The sequence below is a fragment of the Anguilla rostrata genome, chromosome 17 (assembly GCF_018555375.3).
Source record: "Anguilla rostrata isolate EN2019 chromosome 17, ASM1855537v3, whole genome shotgun sequence".
Classification (NCBI taxonomy): Eukaryota; Metazoa; Chordata; class Actinopteri; order Anguilliformes; family Anguillidae; genus Anguilla; species Anguilla rostrata.
In genome coordinates, this window is record NC_057949.1 from 10140866 (window position 1) to 10166622 (window position 25757).

The window sequence follows — 25757 nt, forward strand, 5'->3', positions numbered from 1 at the left end:
ACCCCGGTGGAAACGCAGACAACCATTGGCTGAAGGAACATTTTAGTTCCTGGTAAAGTAGTTCCTAGGACTGAAAGTTCCGGGTAATTTTGGTGGCTTTGGTTAACTGCATTCTCTAGATGCTAATCTCTTTACCATGCCATTACTTGTCAGTGCTGTCCCTGTGAGCATTTACACAGTCAACTACAGGAATTACTGGCGCATGAACAGAGGCATAATTATTAGATTTTTCTTCTCAAACATTTGGCGAATATTTTCACTCGCATAAAAAATATTCTTATCAAAAACTAGCTTTTGAGAAATTAGTATTTTTCTCAAACATGTAGTGGTCAAAAATGATTGGTACCCCTAAAGAATATTTTAAACCAAACTAGTGGAATCTGTGATAAAATTCAATTTTTTTAATTCAACACATCAGGTAACGGATATATTTTTTAAAAAGACATGAACAGTTGAAAATACCAACAAGCAATGAGCACTGTCAGGGCAATAATCAAAAAGATTCAGAAGTCTGCAACCAGTCCAAATTTGCCAGGGAGAGGATGCATATGCAGTGGAGTTCACTGTAAATGTATCGACCCACCTAATATTTGCCATGGCTACAAGACTGTAAAGCATTTTCCTGCTACCTGCATTGTGTATGATAAACAGTACACACACCAAGCAATGCAAGAAATTCATTTTCTCTGATTCTTTTGTGCATTTTGTATTTAAAGTGGCTATGTAATTAAAATAGTCATCTTTGGCCAATCATTTGATGTACCCTTCACTCGTCTTTTACACTTAGATGGTGGTTTCACTTGGTGGTATCAAGAAAAAGTGTTTGAATGCAGCACATAAAAAATTACATATGAATTGATTGGCTGGGCATTGACTGACATTTGTTGTGTGTAGTAAATTCTAACTGTACCAGGACCTTTGCTTCACTTTGTGTTTTGCCTCTTTTCACCTTTTTACATGTTTAATGCAACATTGTAACAGGGTTCTTTTTCTCCTGTACATAAATGAAGATCTGTCAACGTTGTTCATTTTTGAGGAACATCTTTAATTGACAAGGAAGGGAAAAATGAAGTGAAATCAATTTGCTCTGGCCATGTTCGGTTCAATTTATCCCTATTCAGCAGATAAGATCCTCTCCAAAATAACAAAAGACAAAAAAGTACATGTGAAAGTTGCATCACCGGCCGACTGGCTGATCCATGGTAAGAGAAGCTAATGAGAAGGGCCGGCCATTCGCTTCGTCTGATTGTCAGTCTGCTCTGATTCATCCTGTCCCTGAGACCTATTTTCATCTCTGCTACAGGCCATAGTCAGTCTAGTTCCTGGACACTGGCTGGGTTTTGCATTTGGATGAGTGCTCTTGCTTCCTGAGACGGAGTGTCCAGCATTGCGTGAGGATGGGCCTGCAGTGGTATGGGATGTGATTGTCTCCCCTGATTTCCAGGCCCCCTGACCAGTGAGGAGGGAGGGGACGGTAGGATTTTACATCAGCTGTGGTGTCTCCGGGCACAGACATGGTTCCCTTCCAGGACATCCTATACCAGGTGAGGAGGTGCGTGGAGGAGGCATCCCCAGAAGAGGTGCAGAACCTCCTGAAGGAGCTGATGGAAGTGCAGGTCCTGTCCAGGGATTACTACCTGTCGCTAGCCCAGGAGGGTGATTCTGAGGACCTGGCGCGTAGGATATCTCTGCCCATTTGGCAGAACTGGGACATGTGCCATGGTCCCATCCAGCTGCTGCTCCACAGGCTGCCACCATGCAGTCCATGTGCCAACGGTGAGTAATCGCCTACTATACTTCACACGCTGTTCCATTCAGCTCCTATCCCACCCCTCCAAACTACATTTATACTCTACTTAATCCCACCTCTCCAAACTACATTAATACTCTACTTAATCTCACCTTTCCAAACTACATTTATACTCTACTTATCCCACCTCTCAAACTACATTTATACTCTACTTATCCCACCTGTCCAAACTACATTAATACTCTACTTATCCCACCTCACCAAATTACATTTATACTCTACTTATCCCACCTCTCCAAACTACATTTATAGTCTACTTAGTCCACCTCTCCAAACTACATTAATACTCTACTTATCCCACCTCTCCAAATTACATTTATACTCTACTTTTCCCACCTCTGCAAACCACCTCTCAAATCTTCCCCTTACATCTCTCGAACCACTTTTAACCTTCTAAAGTGCAATTCAAAAGTTGTGGACTTATTGTCATATTTTCCCTTCAGTATCCCGCATATGTTTGCACAATGGTGGATAGTCTGGATTTTTTGGTCTGTTTCCAGTATCTATACTGCAATTCACTGAACCTTGTTGCATGCACTATATTCTATATTTTAAGTTGTCTGCAAAATAAATATACACTAGTGCAGTTTTACTGCCCTCACTGACCATAATCTTCCTCGTTTTGGTTTACTCCACCATCCTACTTTATGTTCAATCCATCAATCTCTGTTTTTTATATTGTTGTTTATAAACTACATGTCACACAACATTTCATCGTCAGCCTGGTAACTACATTAGGTTGCAGGTTGCAGTTTAAGAGTTCTGTGTCTTGATTTAAAGACCAAACAATTTATGCTTCCCAAATCTGAGGAAGGTCTGTTGATGTCAGGTGTTCTCATCCTGTGTGCCTTATATGCACAGGTGTCGGGGACTGTAGTAAAAATAGCAGATAAAGTTAAGTGCAACTGTCCTGCTTTTCATTGGACTTCATCTAGGATCCGTTCATTTCGATACGCACTATAACTTTCTACATGTCTCATTTAGTGTTAACGATTGACGCACGTCTTTCCTCGGTCACTCGTGGCACGTTGTCACTGAGGCACAACCTGGTGTTCAGGTTGGGAGTGTGCGGTTGCGATTATTGGAATGTATTTTTTCTTCTTCAAATCGTGAAGCGTGTGTTGGTTACATAACATAGCTACATACAATGCAATGAATGTTTGGTTGGATATGAACGTAAGTGAGAAGGGGTAACGTTACTGCCGAGATAGTTCTAAAGCCAAACCTCGAAGCGACGTGATGACTACCATGGCATCTTACATTTTAACCTTTAAAATTATGATTTTACTCAGAATGTGGCTTTAAGACATACAAATAATGAACGCCAAGACATTTTCAAGTAAAATCGCGTGAAACCCATCAGCTCGTAGGCTACCCGCGAAAGCAGCTGAGGTGATTGTGTCACTGATGTCAATAAGCTGGCTGAAGTTAGGTTCCAAACGACACGAAACTCCGGTGCTGTCATGTTACATTTTAAAGCTTCAAAATTATGTGTTTACATTATGGCATAGAGATTATGAAAGCCAAAATATTGTCCTGCTAAAACCATAAAATTAAACTGATATTTTTGACATAAACATCGATTTGAAATTGGCAATGGCAACATCCGATTATGATAAAATGGATCACATAGGCTACGTCCTCTCTCTCCAGTACTCAGTTGTTATGCAAAGCGTGCATGTGTTTGGAGGGAGGTGCTGAACCTCTCTTGCTTGTTTCTCCAAACTTACGCACTGCACCTTTACGCACTAAAACTTCGCGTTCTATAAATGCTTCTCTCTTTACTTAACGACTTCTTAGGGCAGTCCCTGTGAGGAATAGGTCTCCATTTATACCAATTGACCTTCCAGGTGTTTTGCCTACCCCCTGTCCATATGGTGAAATGGACTGCATTTATATAGCGCTTTTATCCAAAGCACTTTACAATTGATGCCTCTCATTCACCCATTCACGCATACACTCGCACACCAACGGTGAAAGGCTGCCATGCACGTACCAATCAGCTCAATTAGGGGTTTGGTGTCTTGCTCAGGGACACTTCGACACCCCCAGGGCGGTGGATCGAACCAGCAATCCTCTGACTGCCAGACAACCGCTCTTACCTCCGGAGCTATGTCGCCCCTGAACACGCGCAGTATGGCAGTATGGCAACTTTGAAAGGCCGCATCTCAGAACAGTCACACCAAGCTGGTTCTCCTGTTAACATGCCACTTTACCATACGCACCAAAGCGAAACCAAAAGTGTTTGGGGACAAAGCGGTGCAGGCGCGAGCTCCGATAGCGCATTAAGTTGGAGAGCTACAAATTCGACACTCTCAAAACAAGTTGTTGCTCATGACAACTCCAACGGACTACAGATTTTGGATAATCCAGATGACGAATTTTTAAATTATATGAAGAAGGTAACTGTCTTATTTTATTGGGTTTATTAAAGAAAGTAAATGATTGTAACGATGCTGCGATAAAAAATGTTATAATTGAGCTTTAAATTAATGACGCTTTATATTCTTAATTTAAACTGTGTAAATAATACTCGTTCGGACCAATTTCATTTTGTTTCTTGAATTTTTTGCTAAATTTTGCATATACAGAGCAGAGATGTCACTGAGTAGCCTAATGAAAAATTTACGGGTACGAAGGCGTGTCGACGTACGGTGATTTTCTAGGGGAATATCTAAACGATTAGTTCTTTCACTGCGTTTTTCTTTTGAGCAACACTTCATTTAGGCGATTTATAAAAGTTTGTAAATGATGCAAACACGATTAACTGCACAGTGTAATTCTGCGATGCAATTTGAGCATATTGTATTCGGGCAATTTTACTGGACATAAGAGTTTTTCTTTTCTAAAAATACATCCATATAAGGCTTTGAATTATTATTATTATTATTATTATTTTGCTTTCAAAGGCTTAGCTAGCCAAAATATAGATTAAAGTAGAAAATGAACTTTGGAATTGTGAAAGGCCTTGCTGATCGCTGTGGATGGAAAGTCCCAATCGTTAGCAGAGCCTGGAGTATAATCACCTTGTACCATAATGAGGAAACCCTAAACTTTAATTTATCTAACAGCGAGGCCAGTATGCCTCAATTGCGACCTTGAAGTGTATGAGTAGGTTTTTTTGGATTTTTTTTCTTTTCAAAATTCTAAGATAGGGTACTATCAATTACCAGTAGGCTAGTGATTGTTACATCAGAATGAGAATAAGGGGGTTCACTGTTAAGTGCAGCTAAAGAGGGATCATTTTGGTAGCCACACATTCATCATTGTTTCAGAAACTCACGATTGTTATAGCTACTCTGCTGTATTTTTTTTGCTTTTTTTTGGGGGGGGGGGGGGGTGTAATGTAAAAATAAAAAAGGAATTTGAACACAATGGATGTTCAGTTATATATACAGTGACAGCTCGTTGAGAATCACTACATGGTTAATTTTCTTTTTATTGATTCCCCCCTTTATTCTGTATTATTATTTATTTACACTCATTGAATGGTCTATTCCGGGTCCATGTACTGTCAGTTTCTCAGTTGAGCAACTAATAATGCTGGTTCAACCCCCAAAAGTTAAACATAGGTAAAATCAAAAATAGATATTTTATGTCATTCTTAAATTTATTGTTATTTTTTAAAAATGTATTATTATTATTATTTTTGTATTTCCCTGATTGTCACAATGTGCTGGTGTGTGTTCTTCTAGGGTCAGAAATGCAAGAAATGGCTTTGGACCTTCAGGAACATCTGGGCGAGACTTTACATGACGAGGACCTGATTGGTGAATATCTTTTTTCCCCCACAAACGTCCTGCACATTGGTGATCTGCAGATAATGCATTGGACATTAAACCTGGGTCAAATACATAATTCACATACTTCCTGGCCATTTAAATACTTTTTTTTAGAATGCTGTTCCAAACATTATTGACCCCAACTTGTTTCTTTTGAACATTCCATATGTTTCATGTCACCTTTGATTCTTACCATGTTTATCTTCAATAAATCAATAACCACATCCAAAGTTTAATATCTCCTACAACAATTGTACTCTGCATACTCACCATTTTTATTTGTTGATTATCTTTTTTAACCTGGAATTTAATGGTGTTTCATGTTCTCTACTCCTAGTTTTCCCCAGTCATTTTGTACTGGAATTCTTCTTCCTATTATTATTATTATTATTATTATTATTATTATTATTTGTTGACTGTAATCATTGCATCAAATGAAACTTGGCAGTATGAAGTAAATGTTATACAATGAGTTGACAATTTTATAATTTCTTTCCAAGTACCACAAAGGTGCAAATGCTAATTAAGACGAAGCTGCACCCTGATAATGTTGCAGACTGTATGTCTCGCTCTGTGCTACTTTGCCTCTGCCTGATACATGTACGTTGTTGGTGATGCGTGCGGACAACATCAACAAACATACAGTCTCCCAAGCCTTTTGCACAGTACACTGTGACAGTCATCATTAGCCAGATTTGAGTGTACTAGATGAAGTAAACTCATTGTACGGCCAGAAACACTGGTGATTCCAGAGTACATAGATTTGATGGCATTTGTGCTGGCAGCTCCAAAAGCACCACAGTATTTCCTTGAACTGCAAATGGGTGTAGGACCAGAGCTAGTTATCTCAATTGTCACTTGATCGTGCATTAAAAGACGAGACTCGTGCACTGTGCAGTATCTTTGAATTTATCACCTTTAGGCTACAGGTTCAAAGTCTCAATGAGATTTATGACAAAGCACTGTTCGTTACCATCAATGGGGAGGGAACGGGCCGGGATTAACCCCATCCTTATGCATTGACACTCTCAGCAGTTTTCTTCCAGCAGGCCTATTGGGCCTAGGCAGCAGCAACTGTATCGCCTTTTCGATTGATGACGCTTTTATGTGCCCTCATATTTTGACGTGAGAATGACTTGCTCCTTCGGAATAAAATACGTAACTCTTATTTTCTTCCTGATTCTGTGTGATTGGCTTGTTACAAACACCGACCCTTTTAGGTCAGTGGGAAATCCTGGATCGACAGGTCAAGTTTATAACCAGCACTGTGATAGCAATTATCCGTGATAGCCATGGTTAGGATTTGTTGAGCTGACTAACTGTAGCCTAACTAAGCTGAGCTTCTTTTGTGATACAGGCCCCATGTTAGCTTAGTTAGTTAGTTAGTTTCCAAGGCCTTAACTGGCTGTTGATTGAAAGTCAAATATAGAAACCAGCAGGAGCTCTAGGACTGGAGTGTGAGTCACTAGTGTCAGCTAATATGCAGCTATATAGGCAGCTGTGCCAAAACGTTTGCCAGCTGGTTTTCATTAAGTCACATGTCCTCCGCTAAGGCTCAGTGTCAAGTCTGTTTGCATTTCTTTTTGTGCACATGTCCCCTGCCCTGCTGTGAAGGCAATGCCAAAAAATACATATATACTTTTTTATCCAAGAGGCAATTAATCTGTCTGCTTTCTGTTTTAAATGTAAACAGCACCATTTAGTTTCCCAGTCAAACCAGTCCATCACCAGCATGCACCCTGTGGTATCTCACATAATTCTCTCTCTCTCTCTCTCTCTCTCTTCTCTCTCTCTCTCTCTCTCTCTCTCTCTTTCTCTTTCTCTGTCTCTCTCTCTCTCTCTCTCTCTCTCTGGTTTATCACCTTTTTGGTTAGCTTAACTGATGTCTGCCTACCTATGATCTGTAATGTTTGTAAATCCTGAGATTAGTAAGAATCAGTTGGGTTCTGCTGGGAGGTTCATCTTGAGTTCTGGTACAATGGTACACCATCACTTCACCACAGTCTGGTATGGAATCCTTACCATGCCAGAAAATACACTTCAATCCTGACCAGCGCCATCACATGCCAGGCATTGCCTTAGTCATCAGTTTCATTCTACAAGAGGGACTCTCCTTAGTCGGCTGCCTACAATCTTTCTCTGTCTGCTGCGCAGGAATGCAGTGACTGCACAGCTCAACTGCAAAGTAAATTAACACCATTAACACTACAGAGAACAGTACATGCTTGATTGCTCCCTCCCTGAACAGCCTTTTAGTGATATGGCCTTTCCAAATTGGGTGGATAATAAATAATAGGTAAATGAATAACTAGTCTCTTCACATTTTTTTTAGGTTATTTTCCTCGAGATCTTCTGGATATCCCTGGTGGATGCTTCTCCCCCTTTCCCCACGATGATTCTTTGGACATCGGTAGGTCCTTGATTGTGCAGCTCATCACCTATAGTTTTTGGCTAATACTTGGAACGACTGTTCTCTCAAAAGTTGATTTCCTTACAAATAACAAAGCAAGTTATGTCTGTTCTGTGGCTGTATATGTGTGTTGCGTGTCAATGTATGTTTAGAACCCAAAAATAATTGTTGAAAAATGATCCTGTGAAACCATGGAGTGAATTTCTTGTGACGAGGTCTTGGAATATTCAAAGCCTGAAGTCCACATGTTTTTGGTTTTAGTTGTTGCCTTTTGGATCCATTTTTGGAGTTCTTTGGTCACTCTTCATTGAATTCTGACCTCTTAGGGCGGGCGTACATTATACGAGTTGCAGGATCCAGATTGTTAGTTTTTTTTTTCTGATCGGGACCAAACTGTAAAAAAAAAAACGTTAGGTCATAACATCGCAACTTGCAAGGTATGAGGTACTATTTTGAACCAATCCAACTGGCTTACAGGTTCTCGATTGTTTTTTGAATTCATACAGTCGGCTTGAATTTGTCAGGTGTGAGAGGTCATGCAAGCCGATTCTGTGTTTCACTTCCTGTTGGCCAATCAGGAGGTGGCTTCATGTGTGACATTTTGCCAACTGTGCTTTGCCGGCTGTAACACCATCTGATCTGGTCGTGAGCTCGTATAATCTATGCTATCATTCGACCGGTTGTCACAATCTGAACCTGTTAAGTGTTAAGTTAAGTGTGAGAGGTCATCCGATCTCACGATGTCTTAACCTGTGAGAAAATCGTGTAATGTACACCCGCTCTTAGACAAACAGACAAATTTGGCTCACCTTCACAAATTGTTTTGTAACACAGTATTTATTTATTTATTTATTTACAGACATATCAAACATATTACAGACTCTGTTTGAAGGTCAAGAAGGATATTCCAGTAAGTACCATTCTCAAAATCCAAACTAAGTATCATTTAATCATGGGTTACAGTTAAAGTCTTCATTAAATTTTTCTAAGAAAAACATTAAAGATATGAGTATGGAAATGTAAAGTTGAAAAAGATTGAAAAAGGTGAAATTCTATTGTATATTATAATATAAAGATTAAATAAAATATATAGATACAGTTTATTGTCAGGTAAAGGGATAGTTCACTTTCAGGAGTTTATAATATATTTGTTTTAGTGTTTCTTTTAATTAATTTTTTATTTTTTTAATTGTTGCTGTCCGTGCTGCTTTGGAGTTTCTTGAAGTATATTTTCTTGCCTTAGACCGCAAACCCCAGAATGCCCCTTTACCAGTCATTGTGAATCGAGTCAGTCATCAGAAACCTCTATAATTGTTTAATTTGACTGACCCATAAAATATGAACATGACGATGCCCTGTGTATTAAATAATAAACATTTGAAGCCTTTATCCAACAGGGTGGCACATAGCAGACAATATTTTGATGTTATTGTGTCTTCATCAATACCAAGGCTCATTTAGTCTTTAATAAAACATTCTTTCAAAGGAATGGGGTTTTTTTTTCCATTTTGAGAGAACCTCCTCCAGTTTTGTAAAAGCATACGCTTGTTGTGAGTTGCTAGTCTGTAGATTCTTATTTGTGGAAATGCAATTCTTGCTTTAGTCTGGCGGGCCTTTCACTTCTTCTTTTCACTTCTTTTGAAAAAACAAACAAACAAACAAACAAAACAGGTGATGCGGCTACTGTACCAACTTCACCAGCCAAGTCGGAGCCAGTTCAACAGGAAACAAACAATGAAAATTCCAGTAATGGAAAGAGAGGTATAATCTCAACTGCTGCATGTGGCGTTGCACCAACACACCTCCCAATGAGAAATGCCTAACGATTGACCTTTTCAATGACTTATTGTCAATGGTTTTTTTATATTCATATTTTAGGCCTGCCTGCCTACTTGGCATCTGGAGATCCAAAGAAAGCAAAGCGCAGAAGGAGAGGTGATCCACCCGTTTAGATTGAGGACATATTTTGGGGATTATGATTTATATTTACACTGCAAAAAAGTTTTAGTCTTGTAATGAGACTTAAAATTTTACTTATTCTCTCAAGCAGAAAATAGGTCATCAAAGGGCAGAGACAAGACGCGCAGGCCCCAAAAGAACGGCGACTGCGAAAGTGAGTGCGCTCGCGCTTCAGTATACACAACCACAGGAAGCCCACAGCGTGTGCATATCACCACTCTCTGCGCCTGAGTTCATCGGAGGCCACAATCTCCCACTCTTCTGAAAAACATCATTTTGTAGGCCATAATATGGGCCCTGGATATCACTTGATGTCATGTACCTAAGAGCTCTCTTCAAGCGTGGTGTACATGAAGTGATATCCAGGATATGTGTGCGTGATTACAGTTTTAGTTTAATGTGCATGCCAGTCAATAAATGAATACCTTAATAGAGGCATGTAAAGCCTCTGTTTGATGGCAGCCATCCATCTCTGGGTGGCAAACATGGGTGCGGCTTGCAGTGATTGTATGCAGGGCCAGCCTCTGCATAGTCTTCATTTATCTTTCCTGTATGCCCTGCTCTACGCGTATGCCAGTTGCCTTTGATGATCTTTAGGAGGCTCAGAATTCTTGACCTAAAATAGACTGACACATTAGTGTGCCAGGCAGTCATTGAATATTGGATGACACTTTGAATGTGGAGCAGAAGAACAAGTACAGCATTGAACAGTTGGCACCGATGGATCTTAATCTTACCACGAAAATACATATGATGTGTTACATTCGTGCAAATGTGACCAAATGTGGACATTCTAAAAAATAAATGTATTTAATTGTTTCCTTTCTTGCCACAGATAATGTTTCACCAGAGAAGGGGGTTGTGACCGCAGCTCCCCCAGGGATAGTCCGGTTCGGGCCCTGCACTGTCCCACAATTTCTGCAGGTCCCAGTCTTTGTGCCAGCTCCTGGTGAGCACAATCTCCATCCCCAAGTCGGGTTTCCCTAGTCATAACGAGGAGTGGCCTGACAGCTATTCCAAACATCTCCACGGTTCTTGGCTTTGGGCAGCATCATGCCCCAAAACATCCCATACCTGCCCAGTACCCGAGTCCACAGCTGAAGACGTACGGTAACTTCACTGTGGTATAGTAGTTAGGGAGCTGGGTTTGCAGCTCAAAGGTTATTGGTTTGACTCCTACCTGGAGTGCTGCTGCTGTACCCTTGAGCAAGGCACTTAATGTGAATCACTTCCAGTGGATATCCACTTCAATAAACGGACTGTACAAGAAAATGATAATCTGTACAAACTGAATTGGGAATCTGCTAAATGCCAAAAACATAATTTTTTTCAGTGTCATCATCACCACCATCCTCATCATTATCATCAACTTCATCATTGTCAAAATCGACATGAAGTCCCAGGCATTACAGAATGCCGCAGGAAGGATAATTATGTGTATTTTTGTCCCCATTCAGGTGGTCCATCTTTCCAGGTGATTCAGACCTTTGCACCTGTCCCTCAGCAGATGGTCAAGATCCCTGTGGCCAGCACCATGGGCCTTGGAGGTCCCACCTATGTGCTGGGTGAGGGAAGCACCGCTGCGTGAAAGGCCTACCACACACCCACTTCCTCCTTCTCTCTCGGTGTCAGTTCATGGGTAACAAACCATGACTCACAAACCAGCCTGAGCTTGTTGTTGTTTTGGAATGAAAAGTGAAAATGTGTAAGTAATATGGATAACTGGGCCAGCCTGTGGCATAAACGCTCTATGCGGTTGTTTAGGGCCACAACCGCTAGAAGGGCCACACGGTCCAATGTTAATCTAAGGTAAATAACGTGATTGTCGTATTCACGTTATTCACTGGGACAATTGCGGAAGAGGCGGTATAAATTGAAAATGGAACGGCAACAGAACAGTTCATAACAATGTAATGTAGGAAGGATTTTATCAAGTAAACCCCCCGCTCGACGGATTTGTTTAGGGCCACCAAAATCCTAGGGCCAGCCCTGATGGATAAAATGTGTACTGGTACAGAGAAACATGAGAAACCATTTGAATGCACTTCTCAGGATTCATGCTTTCATAAATCAGACATTTAACAGCCACTAATTTGATAAGTGTTTTGTATTCCTAACAAAGTCCATTCTGTGGAGGTTATTTCTCGTAGAACCCTTAAACAGAATTGAATGTTTGTAAGCTGAAGGTCATTTGTAAGGAACTAAGAGTTTTGTTTTTATTCATTCACGGAACAATTATGCTTTTGCTGTGAAAGATATTTAAAGGCCCAGTGTCCTTTTGTTGAATCTCAAGTCTCACTTCCCCTTGCTGAGCAATGTGGACTTCCTGCTCTGAATGTGTCTGTAAACCTACCGTTCTGCGCTGGTGGACTATGAGGGCTGATCCATTTCTGGATTTCATAAATATCCAAATAATTTATTCCACTTGACATTTTTGATTAAGTCACAAGCTATAGCTGCAGATTGAGCGGTGAAGACATCTTACCGTGAATCTGTGTAGTAGTGAATCAGCAGTGGTGTAATACTGCTGTTTAAATATTGAGCGGGAATAACTGTTTGAACAGCAATGTCACTGGCCCTATTGGGGCTGTGCACTCCTGTGTTTATATTGTCAGATTCCCTCTGCTTTTGGACTAGCCCCAGTTAAGAAATTTAGAGTTCTAATGCCCATTTGACTGCCAATGGCCTGTCAATAGATGCACAGATCCTTTATCACTCTTTGAAGGAATTTATTTAGCTAATTTTTCAAAGTTGGTCTACATGGTCACAAAGGCACACAAATAATGTACAGTCATAGATCATTCACTGAAAAAATGGTAGACTTGTTATATGCAGGGTTGGGGTCAATTGCATTTAAATTAATTTAGGTTAGGAGATAAATTGTAATTCAGTAAATAACTGAAATGCCGTCATATAACATTATGAGCATTTTTAAGTTCATGATTTGAATTTCAGTCAATTTCCCAAAATCACTTCATTTAAACATAATCGCTCAATTACAGTTAAGGTAACTGAAATGGAGCTGAGCCCCCAACCCTGGCTGAACTGTATTTTAAAATGTCTAAGTTCGGTCTCCTCTGTATCAGTGTCCTGCTTTATGATTGATGTGACTGGATCAGGGTCTGATCGATGTGATTGATCAGTGTCCTGTTTTCTGATCGATGTGATTAGATCTGGGCCTTATCGATGTGATTGATCAGTGTTCAATTCAATTTAATTCAATTAAAAAAAACTTTATTGTCTATCACATAGTGTTAGAAGATTGTCTGTTCTGTTTTCTGATCAATCTGATTGGATCAGGGTCCTGTTTTCTGATTAGTGTGATTAAGGACCATTTTTTGGAATGATGTCATTGGAAGGGGGTCCTGCTTTCAGACCACTGTGAATGTATCAGGGTATTGTTTTCTGCCCAATGTGAATGGATCAGGGTCTTGTGTCTGACTGATGCTATTTCCTGTGCAGTGCCATCGCCGACAGTCACACCCAGCCCCCAGGTCATGCCCCAATCTCCCGGTAAGAAGCCGCAGTAACCCATGGAGACCAAATAATTATTTCAGCAAGTGAGAATGTTCAGCAATAAAGTCGGCCAAGGATGAGTGGCTCTCGAAGACATTTAGGGTCGGAAATTAATGTTCCTTGATTAATCTAGAAAACTCTAACCCATGAAGGAACTTGCATTTTCCACAACACAGTTCATTGAACACAGAGCACTAGATTTGGCGTCAACTCCATTTAAATGTAGTCAATTCCATAAATGAATTGAAACTCAGTAAATTAATAAAAACATCAAAGACCATGGACATTTCTCCTTTCAGTTAATTTCCTGTATTGACTAGATTTACATAGAATTCACCTCAGCCCTGCAGAGGACATTCTGTGTACTGTATTAGACTTGTGTTTCTGATCTTCTTTAGTTGTGCACTATTCAGGGCATTTATCCGTCCCTGCCTTTAATTTTCAAACTTTTTAAAATGCACATTATCTGTTTATTTTGTTAATCATTTACTGCATCAGCACTTCTTTTTATCACTCGACCGTCGTTTACTCAATTTTTTACAACCCGTTTTACAAGCTTGTCTGTGTTTTATTTATTTGTCAAGCATTCTTTTATGTAAATGTGCACAAGTGCCCTTGGACGTCATCTAATTGTTTACATTGTTTGTTTTGTGTTGTGTATCTGTCGTGTGTTTCTCTCGCACCCTGGCTCTAGAGGAACAACATTTTGTTCTGCTGTGCACTGTTTCCTCATGCATCGGTGAATGAGAAATATGCATGGACTTTATCCAGCTTCAGCTGGGCGCTGAATTTATGAGGAAAGACTGATGTAGACGTCCCGAGGGTCGTTGTGAAAGAGCAGTTGTGGAGAGGGCGTTTAATTAACACCAGCTGTGCGTGTTGTTTTTCAGTGGCCGGGGCGGTGGTTCCCCCGGATCTCGCTGTCTCCACGCCTCTGAGTTCCTCTTCAGACCGTGCAAACAAAGCCTGGTCTGTGGCCTCTGTCTCCTCCCTGTCTCCTGCGACAGGTACGCTCGCTGCTCCTCCTGTGTGTCAGTGCTGCTCACCCGCTGCATCATTGTGCATTAAAGGGACCACATAGTAACTTACTGTGAAGAACTACAAATAATTGACTAATAATAATTAAAATAATTGCAACTAATTACACATGAAAATGAATGTGGTCTTTAAAGTAAAGTAATGATGAATATTTTTCACGGCAGTTTCATAAATTGCAACATATGAAAGGAACAATAATTGATTTGCCCATATTTTGTGATGTGTTGTAATACTATGAAAACATATTTTGTATTGAATAAAAATATTTTTTTTAAATGAAAATTAAGCTCAAGCAAAGTCTTTAGTTTGAGTTTACGCCACCATGGGGTTAACAGTTCTCAAAAATAGCTGTGTTTATTAATCTGAAATGGAGTCGGTTGTAAAAGTGTGCACACATATTGATTGGATTTTCCTGTTGCATTTCAGAGGAACCATCATGCAAAGGCTTAAAGTCCCCAACCACCCATGTGCCACCAGAGCCCGACACACCCAGTAAAGTTTTAAACTGAAGAATCATATATATAATATAATAATAATAATAATCATAATAATAATGGAATTGTATATTGTGTGTATGTAGGGCTTGAACAATAAATAAGTAATGATATAATTATGGGTTGCAGCCCTGGTGGAAACCCTACACACCGTTATAGCCTGTGTCCGCTTGTTTCCTCCATTCTTCAGAATGTGTTGCGGAATACATGGAAAGGGCCAAATCGCTCATGAGGGACACGTGCGAAAATGCGACTGCTGACCCCGGTGTGCCTTTCAAGTCCCTCTACGTGGATGTGGGCCCGGTCAAGCGGCAGGTGCAGGCCAACGTGGGGCGGAATGCCAAAAGGTGCCTGGAGAAGGAGCTGGTCGTCCTTGGTGATGGCGATCGGAGACGGGCCACGCTGGAGAGGGGGCGGGTCTTCGAGGAGGAAGCGGGGCAGAGGCGCACCGGGGCCTCGATTGCCCTGCTGGGGAAGAGCGGGGCGGGGAAGACGACCTTCATCCGCAGGCTGTGCCTGGACTGGGCCGAGGGTGACCTCCCGCGGTTCGACTTCCTGTTCCTACTGGAGGGACGGGCCCTGAACGTCCCGCAGAGTGGGTTCAGCCTGAGGAACCTCCTTTTTGACATTTCGGCAAACTCCAAGCTTAGCCGAGACTCTGACACGGGCGTCGACGTGGACGTTGTCTTCAGGCACGTCCTGGCCCGCCCCCAGAGGGTCCTCATCATGTTCGATGGCTTCGACGACTTCAGGGACTGTGATGGGCTCCTGCAATCCCCAGCCACAAGCGCCTCCAGGGACGACTACAGCGCCAAGCAGCTCTTCTCCGGACTGTTCCAGAAGAAGGTCCTGGCCGGGTGCACGCTGCTGGTGGCAGCCCGGCCCAAGGAGGTCCTGAACCAGTGCCTGGGGAAGGTGGACCGGATCTTGGAGCTTCCGGGCTTCTCCCCCACAGAGGTGGAACTTTATGCTTCCCGCTACTTGGCGGGGTCCCCTTGCCGTGACCAGGCTCTGAAAAGACTGCGGGAAGGTGGCTATGCTCTCAGGCTGTGTGCGAACCCCTTACTCTGCCAGTCCGTCTGCTACCTCCTGGACAGGCAGGGCGGCAAGAAAGCGCTGCCGTCCACGCTCACGGGGCTGTGCGAGGCAGTGACTCACCACCAGTTGTTTGCGATTGGCCGAGAGCAAGAGGGGGTGGAGTCACGGCGGGCAACAGTTTTGAAGCTCTGCCATGCGGCTTGGGAGGGAATGAAATCCCACAGTTCCCAGCTGCCGCTGGACAGTGAGCTGAGCCCCGCAGAGCAGTGTGAGCTGGAGGCAGCCGGCGGGATTCTCACCCGCTACGCTCAGTGGCACGGCAAGGAGGAGCCCGCAGGGCATGGCTACGGGTTCGGCCACATGCTCACCCAGAGCTTTTTGGCCGCCCTGTACCTAGCCCTGTCCCGGGACGTGAGCAGCAGGGCCTTGGTGGCGCAGATGGGGGTCCAGCCGCGGAAGAGGAAGCTTCCGGCTGACTGGCTGGACATCACGCATAGGCTCGCCATGGCCCTGCTCTTCCAGAAGAGGGCGCTCTTTCGGGATTGCTTCGCGGAAGCCAAGGGCGGGGCCCGGGGCAGAGACGTGGCGGCTAAGCGGGCCGCGGTGACGGCTCACCTGAAGCGGCTGAGCGTGTGCGAGCCAAGCCCCTCCAGGCTCCTGGAACTGTGCCACTGCATTTTCGAGACGGGCGACGTCAAACTCGCCAAGTGCCTGAGCAAGAGCCTGCCCTGCCAGCTCTCCTTCAGCGGCGCCCAGCTGGACCCGCCTGACGTCTTCGTCCTGCACCAGCTCCTCGTCCTCAGTGCCAATAGGAGCTTCTCCCTAAACCTGGAGGAGACCGGCATCAACGTCTCCGGCCTTAGGGAGCTCCTGGGGCTCAAGTGCGTCTCCTCCTTCAGGTGAGAGGTGCCGGATTCTGTCTGTTACTTCTCCTGATGACTGCATATCTGAGAGCTGCATTATCTGGTATCAGTTCAAATTTATCTATATAGCTTATCTCATCATAGATTTGTCTCAATGTTCTACAGCAGTACCGGCTTAAAATGGCCACAGAAGCAGGCCTGGGGTGACAGAGGCAAGGCAAATACTCCCTAGGGGGAGCAAATTCGGGAGAAACCTTAAGAGGAACCCAACTGACATTCCATAGCGACCAACATGTTCGAATATTTAAATTCTGAAATCAGTCTAAATCAGCCTGAGACAGAGTTGTTCACAATGAGGTGACTTATTAACAGCCAATGCAGTGTTTCCACCTGTCGTGTGTGCATTCCAGTTAAGTGTATGAAGTTACAAATGGCTTGAAACCTATGCAATTACTGGGAGTCTACTGTAGATTTAATTTTTTTTAGTAATGACTTAAATGAATGTCTCGTTACAGAGCTTCCATAGGGGATGTGATTAGCCTTTGGGAAGATCTGCAGAAGACGAATGCAGAGGGTCTTCTGAGAAACACAATTTCAAAGTTCACTATCAACCCCTTCAAAGCTACACGCCTGTCTCACATTGATGACCTCACTCTCCTCATCCAGATCTACAGAGAGAAAAAACTTCCCTTCTGGTAAATTAACAACTTGCCCTGTTACCATTAGACATCATTATCTTTAACTAAAGTATTATTCAATTATACCCAATACAAAGCACTCTTGAATATATGTCAAAATACACAATGTGTGTTGTGCATCACTGATGCTTTGATTGACAGCTTATTTAAGACAAAAATTGGTTGGTCTTTTTAATGTGAAATCATGACAAAAACTAAATAGTAGCTCAATTCAGGAAACTAAAAACTTGGCTGGTCACTTTTTCTGAGAATGTCCTACACGCTGATGAAGGCAAATCCCAAAACCCCTGTGTGCACGATAGACATACGTTATAAAATTAGAAACAAATAATTAAATATTTTGAGAACGCTTTCCCCTTGTTCTATTTTCAAGTGAAATTTTATCAGCGGTCACTGTTACCCATTAACCAGCTTAACAAATATTAGCGATGGACCAAAATCCAGTGGCTCATCTGAATCCAGCTAAACTGGCAGGACATAACATTGAGCAAATGACTAGATTTCAAGTCAACAGTTCTGAGTGCAACAAACAAGAAAGCCCTTACCAGCTCAGTTGCACAGACCAAGGAGCCCAGGATGTTCACTGGAACAGATGTTTGTAAATGTACCATTAATGACCCTAAGGAATACGGTGGTGTTTATTTAGTCTTTATGCAAGGTAGCAGGCAGTCAAGGGATCAGCCCCAGCATACCTCCACAAGCTATTCAAACCCTACATGCCAGCCAGATCCCTCCGTTCTGCTACCTCAGGACGCCTAGCACCTCCCCCTCTTCGCACCTGCACTTCCAGAACACGTCTCCTGTCTGTTCTGGCCCCACGATGGTGGAATGACCTCCCTGTGGAGGTCAGAACAGCTTAGACTGTGACCCATTTCAAACGACGACTGAAGACCCACCTCTTCAGGCTGCACCTCTCCCCATCCCTCCCTTCCCCCCTGTAAATGACTAAACTTAGGGTTGTAACTAGGCAGCTGTTTCATAGGTGACTTAGGCGCATCAACTGTCTTAACGACTACTTGTATTTTTATTTATTTTTATTTTTCCATAGATTGCGTTGTTGCCGTTCTCGTTGTTAGTGTTAATCAGTTTAACCATCAGGGTCCAAGTTGAACTATGCGGTTGTTTCCTGTACTTGGACCGGTACTTCTCTCTAGGGGTTTCGTCATGCTTGTTCCTGGTTATGGTTATACACTTTGTTGTACGTCGCTCTGGATAAGAGCGTCTGCCAAATGCCTGTAATGTAATGTAATGTAATGTAGCTTTCTGCTTTAAAATAGAGCAGCCCTAATATAGCCATAAAATGTGTTGTTTCAGTGACTCCAACCAATCAGAGCCCACGTTGGACAACGATTCCTTCAGCATCCCAGCTGTGAGGAACCTTCGAAGGCTGGACTTCGAGTGAGTGTAGGAATGAATGGGAGGGTAAACGAATGTTGAGGGAGTGAGGGTGGAAGGGAGTAAAAGAAGAGATGAGAGAGTGAGTAAATAAGGCAGACAGGGCTTCATTTGTAAATCAGGAAGAGCTGGAAACAAAATGCCCGTGTGAGAGAGGCATCTAAAAAAAAAACAAGTCCAAAAGTGAGATTTCCTGGATCCTTTTCCAGCAGTGTCCCGCACTAATTAATCACTGGAGGTCAGGGGCAAATGAGAGAGTGAGTGAGAGAATGAGAAAGCACTCACTTGCCCACGTATTGTGAAATACTGCAAAATCATGTTTTATTTCAGCGTTTTAAAGTGCATTTCCGTAATGGTGTACTGTTATCATCTAACTCTTTCCACGGTTACCGTCTAGATTAAACGGATGGTTATTCTCTCATCTTGCCCCATTCAGGCTGGGTGCACAAAATGGTCCCGCGGGATTCTCGAAGCTGGTTAAGATCCTTCCGGACCTGCAGTGGCTGCAGCACCTTGAGTATGTACCGCACTTCAGGGCCTTCAGATAAATTGTGAACTCAAAGCTATAGGTTTCCATCTCACAAGAAACATGTTCACATAGGAATGCTATTTGTTGTTTTTTTCCCAGTACGAAATAATCTGAAATGACTTCATTTTAATCTGTTATTACTAATGAGGATGCAATACAAGACAATACTCTGATATGGAACTGGAAAATTATAAATGCTTGGTGTCTCTAAACTAAATGACCTGCAGACCCTCTAATACTAATCTCTCACAATGCAGTAAGACTTTTTTGTGCGTACTGCACAAGCTCAAAGTTGTTTAGGGGAGGCCTGCAGTATTCTGATTTTGTGTTTAAATAAAAGTTTAGAATTTTGGGGAAGTTTTGAACTGTGAAGGAAATGGTGCCTCTTCAAACTGAATTATTTTTTGCTGAGTCCTACAGGCTATTAAAATCTCAACCTTGCTATTATCCCACTCCTGCTGTAGCATTTTAGCCACACAGAGATTGCTTTGGCTGACAGGGTGTTGGGATTTATAGAGTTAGCTCCTGAACTAATAATTTTCTGTGCTTCCATTTGGACCATCTCTGGTGATTATTTCTGTGTAATCACAACGACATTGTTTAGTTCAGTTCCTTAAACACAGTGACACACGCACAAGTGACTTGAATACTGTTTATTTATTTCCTTTTGGTTCCTTTTTTTAAGAAGAAAGTGTTTATATCGGACCGCTGTTGTCCCCCTAGAAAAATTCTCACCTCTGTTCCAAGTGAAACTGCTTTGGATTGGCTGGCACACTGTGCAAGGTCACAAGTATAGGCATGGCAAAATAAAACTCAGAACGGAGTTTTCCCTAGAGGTGGCCTATTTTGAAAGCTCAGGGAAAAGCAACCTGATGTGAAAGCAGGAGCTATTCCCCGCAGGCCAATTCACACAGGTCTACTTTCAGTGACATATAGACCTACCCCACACAGTCTGGCAGTTTCACAGGGCTAAACTGGTCCATGAGGAGGAGGCTATAGCATCCTCAGTTCTCACTGAAGTTCAGTACTTGCTATAAGGTTCTCCTGGGGTGGGGTGGGGTGGAGAGTGTTGAATTATTGAATTGAATTCCATGAATTGGCTGATTTGGTAATGGAATTGACCCCTCAACCATGGCTAACCAGACTGAACACGGCCACCTGGACCAGGGTTGGCCAGCCCAGCTCTACTGTGTTTAAACTGTAATAGTAGCCTGTCGTGTAGTTTCTGCCCTCTCATATTTAGGTTAGCTTCGTTCATTTGAATATTAGTGTTCTTACTTTTTGTGCTTTGTCGTGGCATGTTTTCCGTTTTGCATTGATAGTTTCCTTGTCTTTCAGCCTGGAGGACAACAAGATTGGAGACGCCGGGGCGGAGATGTTGGCTGAGGTGCTACCTGCGCTGCTATCTCTGGAAATGCTGAAGTAAGCCCCCGCCATACTGTATGGTGCGATAGCCCCCAAAGATCTCACAGAGTTTCCAAAAATGACCATTTCTGGCTAAGGATTCCTCCTCAACGAAGTGATCAGTGGAATTTACACGGTGTATTTTTGATAGATGAAAATAATTTTTCCCTCTTCCTGAGGCCCCCGTCTGACTCTCTCACACACCCCCAGGGTGGGGTCCCTGGATTGTGTAGAGGTTAAGATCAGGAGGGTTTGCAGGGTCCTGTGGTGGCACACCTTTATGCCTGTTGTTGAATTTATTTTTTGTTTGTTTCCAGCCTATCACAAAACTGCATCGGAGATGGGGGCGTGGCCAAGCTGGCTCAGGCACTCTCCTCCCTCCCTGCTCTGCTTTGCCTCAGGTGGTGACCCACTCAGCCTTATTTTATAGACAACATACATCTCTATGAAAGTAACAATAAAAGACAAAAGAACAAATTTAAAGATGAACAATATTATAAAAGATAAAGGAGGTACATGAGGTAACGTTATGTGCACCGTAACTAAATCTCCCTGTCTCCGTATTTGCTGCATGCAGCTTGTACAGCAACCTGATTGGCGATGGTGGAGCTGAAAACCTGGCTGCGGTCCTGCCCCAGATGAAGTCACTGACAGATTTAGAGTGAGTGCCATGCAACACCGTTGCGCCATGCCAGTCACACCGAATCCTCCAGTCCAAAGAGGTGGTTGCACTGCTGTTCTGCCGGTGGCCCTTCCCCTCTGCAGCGTCCCGTACGAGCGCCGAATATGCGGGTCGGCCCTTGGTGTACACCACTTAACGGTTGGTGCTTCTCAAGAGAAGCTGTTCCAGAACTTTCAACATTGCACATCAATGAAAAGCAGTGGCGACTTTACAACGGTGGCATGTGTAATGTGAAACTGAAACTGTTTTCAAAGTGGGGCTTTTTGAAATGTGGTGACCCATCCTGTGTCTGTGCCCCCTCCCCCACAGTGTGAAATATAACAAGTTCAGCGACTCGGGAGCCATGATGCTGAGTGAGAGTATGAGGAGCTGCCCGTGGATGAAGACCATAGGGTAAAAACTACCCCCTTACCACCGCCGTCTGCACACCACCACACATAAGTACTCTCTTACAATCACCAAGCACCTGGACACTGCACCTCTGAACTACCCCCAGCAGTAGTGTTACTGTACATATACCTGGTCATGTAGTAGAGGCAGAGACCCACAGGTTGTTCAAGTCCAGGCCTGACACAGTGCTGGATGCTCTATTCTGTAGGTAAATAACAAGGTTAAGTGGGCTTAACAGCCTTGTCCAGTCATTATGTATTTGTATGTTCTTACATGCTTAAATATAATGTTCAACCATTTCAGCTCTATGTAATATATTGTACATGCATCTATGAATATATGACGTCAGCAATATCCAAAATATATTTTGTAATGCATCCTATATATTTGGACGATATATAAAATGCGTGGAAATGGATACAATAATGGAACATGTTTATAGCTGGAATTCCACAGTCATCTGGCAGCCAAAACTACAGCATGTTGTGAGACTCAAGACTATAATCCAGCATATTCAGCCATTTCTCCAACAGCATGGCCTCCCAGTGTGTGTTATCATCTAAATCGCTGTCAGGATAGCTGCCGGTTACAGTTCAGTTAAGATATTTCACGTGTGCCTTTGACACTGTTGGTTTGCCTCCTGCTTTTTCAGAATGTGGAACCATTTCATTCCCCACGGTGTTCTTGAGCGTCTGAAACAACAGGACTCAAGGATACGAACACTCTAGAACACCAAGGACTACCCTCGTGAATGGGAGTGACTTCACAAATTTGGCAGATGACCAGTTCTTGCAAGGACTACCTATCGATCTGTCTGGCTCTTTGGCATGACCCTTTTTCAGTGTGCTTGGAGTCTAGAAAAGCAGGTAAAAAAATGGTCATCTCTGGTGAGAATTGGTCTCAGTTCGGCATGTGGCTGACACGTACTTGCCTTGTAAAAAAAATCAGCTTTTAAACTAGTCCTATTGCTTCCTAACAGGTTTTCAAACCTCTTCCTGAGCACAGCTACTGAATTGCACAGCCACTGTACAGAATCCTGTACTTAGGGTTTCCAGATGCCCGGTTTTGGACCAGAATTTTCAGTTTTCAAATAATTTGTACAGGTCTGGTCCGTGGTCCCGACCAGATGATATAAATCTGAACAATCTGAGCAACTGATTGAAAATGAACAGCTATTTTGTAATGAATTTGCTCCATTTGCACTGTCCCCCCACTGGTCTGCGATTGATTCCGAAAGCTTGCCCCTGGGCCATGATTGGTTCCAACAGTGTGTATGTGCACGTGTGTGCATTTAGGTGGTGTCTGATTTTGACACATTCTAAATCTGGCGACCGTGCGTGTCCTCTCACTGCTACTCTTACAGGTTCAACGCCCATGTGGCTAAGTTGTTAATATTCTTGATTTTGACTTATTTCTTTTGTGGCGCTATTTCACTTCCAAATGGAATGTCTCTCGAATGACACTATGACAATCGTTTGTAAAACCCTTTCGTTGCATTTCAAACTGGACTGCAAAGTACCATCTGATTAGATTTAATGAAATGGCTTCTTCTCAAAAGAGCTAAACATATCTTTTTAACTCTAGTTTTGAAAAAATGTTCTCTCATAGGCAACACAACTTCAATTTTTTCTCCAGTTCCAAAATGCAATTCATTTTACTGGATGCTGCTCTGATTTGATTGTTGTAAATATGTGCTGTTTACTGTATAGGAATGTGTACTGTATGTTGATATGTCTGCATCTTATACTTGCTTCCAGGTGAAGGTAACTCATACTAGGTGTTTACACATATTAACGCACTGAAATTAGATCCTTTGTGTTTGTGTAGAGGCTGATGCCCATCACAGTGTCCTTTATATTTATGTTTTGGTAAATTAAACAGTAGCACTATCTTAAAGTTGTTACCAAAATTTATGCTGACTTTTCAGGGACATTAACTCACAATGTTTTGCCTCTACTTTATGAATATTCAATACAATCATGATTGCTACTGTACAATCTCAGCTTTGAAACATATTAACACTATTGGATTTTAGTCTGTAATTTTACTTGCTAATACAAAACAATTACAGTTTTAACTGCCCTACGGCTTTGACTTGTAAGCTAACTACAGTTGCTCTTCACAATGGTAACAAACAAAACAAAACCAGCAGCTTGAAACTTAACAGTTATTTCACAGTACAAGCGAAACATATTTAACTTTAGCTAATTACTGAAAACAGTAACTTGCAGTTGCTCAGGGATGTAAGCTCACATTTCATGAGGCAGTGCTGGGTGGAGTGCTGCTGTAGAGATATTTCTGTTGTTCCATACGCATACTTGTTGTCACATGTCTTTGTAAATATTGATGTCATTCACAAGAAGAAGAAAAAAAACGTATTATGTCTGTGTGTGAATGTGTGGGTGGGAGCAGATGTGTATTTGGAAAGTACTGAAATGTACTTTCTCTCCATTACCAAATTTGCACCTGATTGCTTCTGTCACTGTCAGCATTCAGGGTTTTTTCTTTCTTGTGTGTACATGTGTGCGCATTTGTGCATTGTGAAACATTTGCCTCATTTCAGGTTTGTATCTCCACAGCTCACTTTGTTTCTGTGAAATACAAGTAACCATCTATTTCTGTGAAATACAAGTAACCATCTGTTGCCAGCATAATTGGAAAAATGGGGGGGGGGTCCGTCTTGTGTTTATATCTATATCCATATTGTACTCTTGCAGAATTTCGTCAAATCTATGCGAGTGAAAATGCGAGCACTTAAAACAGAAACCAGATCAGGTGCCAGATTGGTACCTAATTATCAAGTTGTGGTTTTCCGGCAAGTCAGAGCCTGAGACCATAAACAAACAGTACATTTTACTTTCGGTCTCATGCATAAACCTACACACAGCAAGCTAAAAAATGTTCAAAAACAAGCACCTGTTTAATACAAAATGTCTTCCAAATGTATGGACCTCGTACATAACAATGTAATTAAACATTTTCCTCTATGCCTGTAGTCACAGCCACAGGCTGTCCTGAAATGAAAGCATACCCTGTTATTCGTATTTGTCCTAGTGAGGAGCAGAGGTGTATCTAGAAATTTTTACATGTGGTGGCGAAAAGGTGGCAGACAGTTTTGCCGGGGGGAGGGGGGTGGGGTTCCGGCACTCAAAGAAAAGTTCAGTTTTGGTGACTTCTGCAAGGTGACTTTCGTCCATCACGGAAAGAAAGAGCATTCTTTTTTGCCTTTGATTTTACAGAACATTGTTAGAAATAAAGCATGCTCAAATTGCATTACTAAATAAAACATGGTTACCCTGTGTCAGTTCTCATTTTCTTGCCTATTTTAAGGCAGTACACAGTCACACAGTGCTACATTATATTTTCAGGAAATGGGTAGGTGGAGTGGCAAGCCCCACCCCCTGCCACCCTGTAGATCCACAACGACATCATTCAATGACTCCATGGTGCTGTGCACTGAAGTTGAATGCCACCTTTATCTGTAGACCCTGAAGAAAGGAATGTTCCAGCATTACTCATGTTACCACAGAGGTAGTGCTGGCTCTGCATGTGCACTGTTAAGTGGGGATTAGAGTCTTGTATTATTTGATAGAAATTGATAGAAAAGATTATATTTCCTCAGTTCGTTTTTTCTTGGCTAATTTAGAACCATCTAGTGGTGGCTTTGTGTAATTAGCACCTTGTTATTGTTTGAAGAACCAATGAAGAACCTTTTCATAGGCTTTGTGCAAAATACATTTAAAGGGATA

The 25757-nt window shown here is 42.3% G+C and overlaps 1 protein-coding gene across 3 annotated transcripts; it reads left to right on the forward strand.

The window, feature by feature from the left end:
* Positions 1-880: 880 nt before the first annotated feature.
* On the forward strand, positions 881-25307 carry ciita (class II, major histocompatibility complex, transactivator). 3 transcript variants are annotated; one of them, XM_064315024.1, is made up of 21 exons: positions 881-1776; positions 5506-5580; positions 7925-8002; positions 8862-8912; positions 9674-9763; positions 9881-9937; positions 10050-10115; positions 10797-10910; positions 11419-11526; positions 13424-13474; positions 14368-14484; positions 14942-15007; positions 15200-16946; positions 17426-17605; positions 18923-19006; positions 19440-19520; positions 20871-20954; positions 21254-21337; positions 21514-21597; positions 21928-22011; positions 22661-25307. In XM_064315024.1, exons 1-21 carry the CDS (start codon positions 1515-1517, stop codon positions 22734-22736), a joined length of 3639 nt encoding a protein of 1212 aa, XP_064171094.1. In that variant the 5' UTR covers positions 881-1514; the 3' UTR covers positions 22737-25307. The 3 variants fall into 3 exon arrangements, with proteins under 3 accessions (XP_064171094.1, XP_064171095.1, XP_064171096.1); XM_064315025.1 differs by having other exon boundaries at positions 882-1776; positions 10053-10115; XM_064315026.1 differs by lacking the exon at positions 881-1776 and adding an exon at positions 3610-4212.
* Positions 25308-25757: the final 450 nt, after the last annotated feature.

What these genes read in the sequence shown, in the direction of transcription:
- ciita (XM_064315024.1), top strand. Translation starts at nt 1,515, where the DNA reads ATGGTTCCCTTCCAGGACATCCTATACCAGGTGAGGAGGTGCGTGGAG. An exon ending in AGCAAAGCGCAGAAGGAGAG is followed by an intron (nt 9,938 to 10,049) that starts GTGATCCACCCG and finishes TATTCTCTCAAG; the next exon opens with CAGAAAATAGGTCATCAAAG. An exon ending in AAGTCACTGACAGATTTAGA is followed by an intron (nt 21,598 to 21,927) that starts GTGAGTGCCATG and finishes CCTCCCCCACAG; the next exon opens with TGTGAAATATAACAAGTTCA.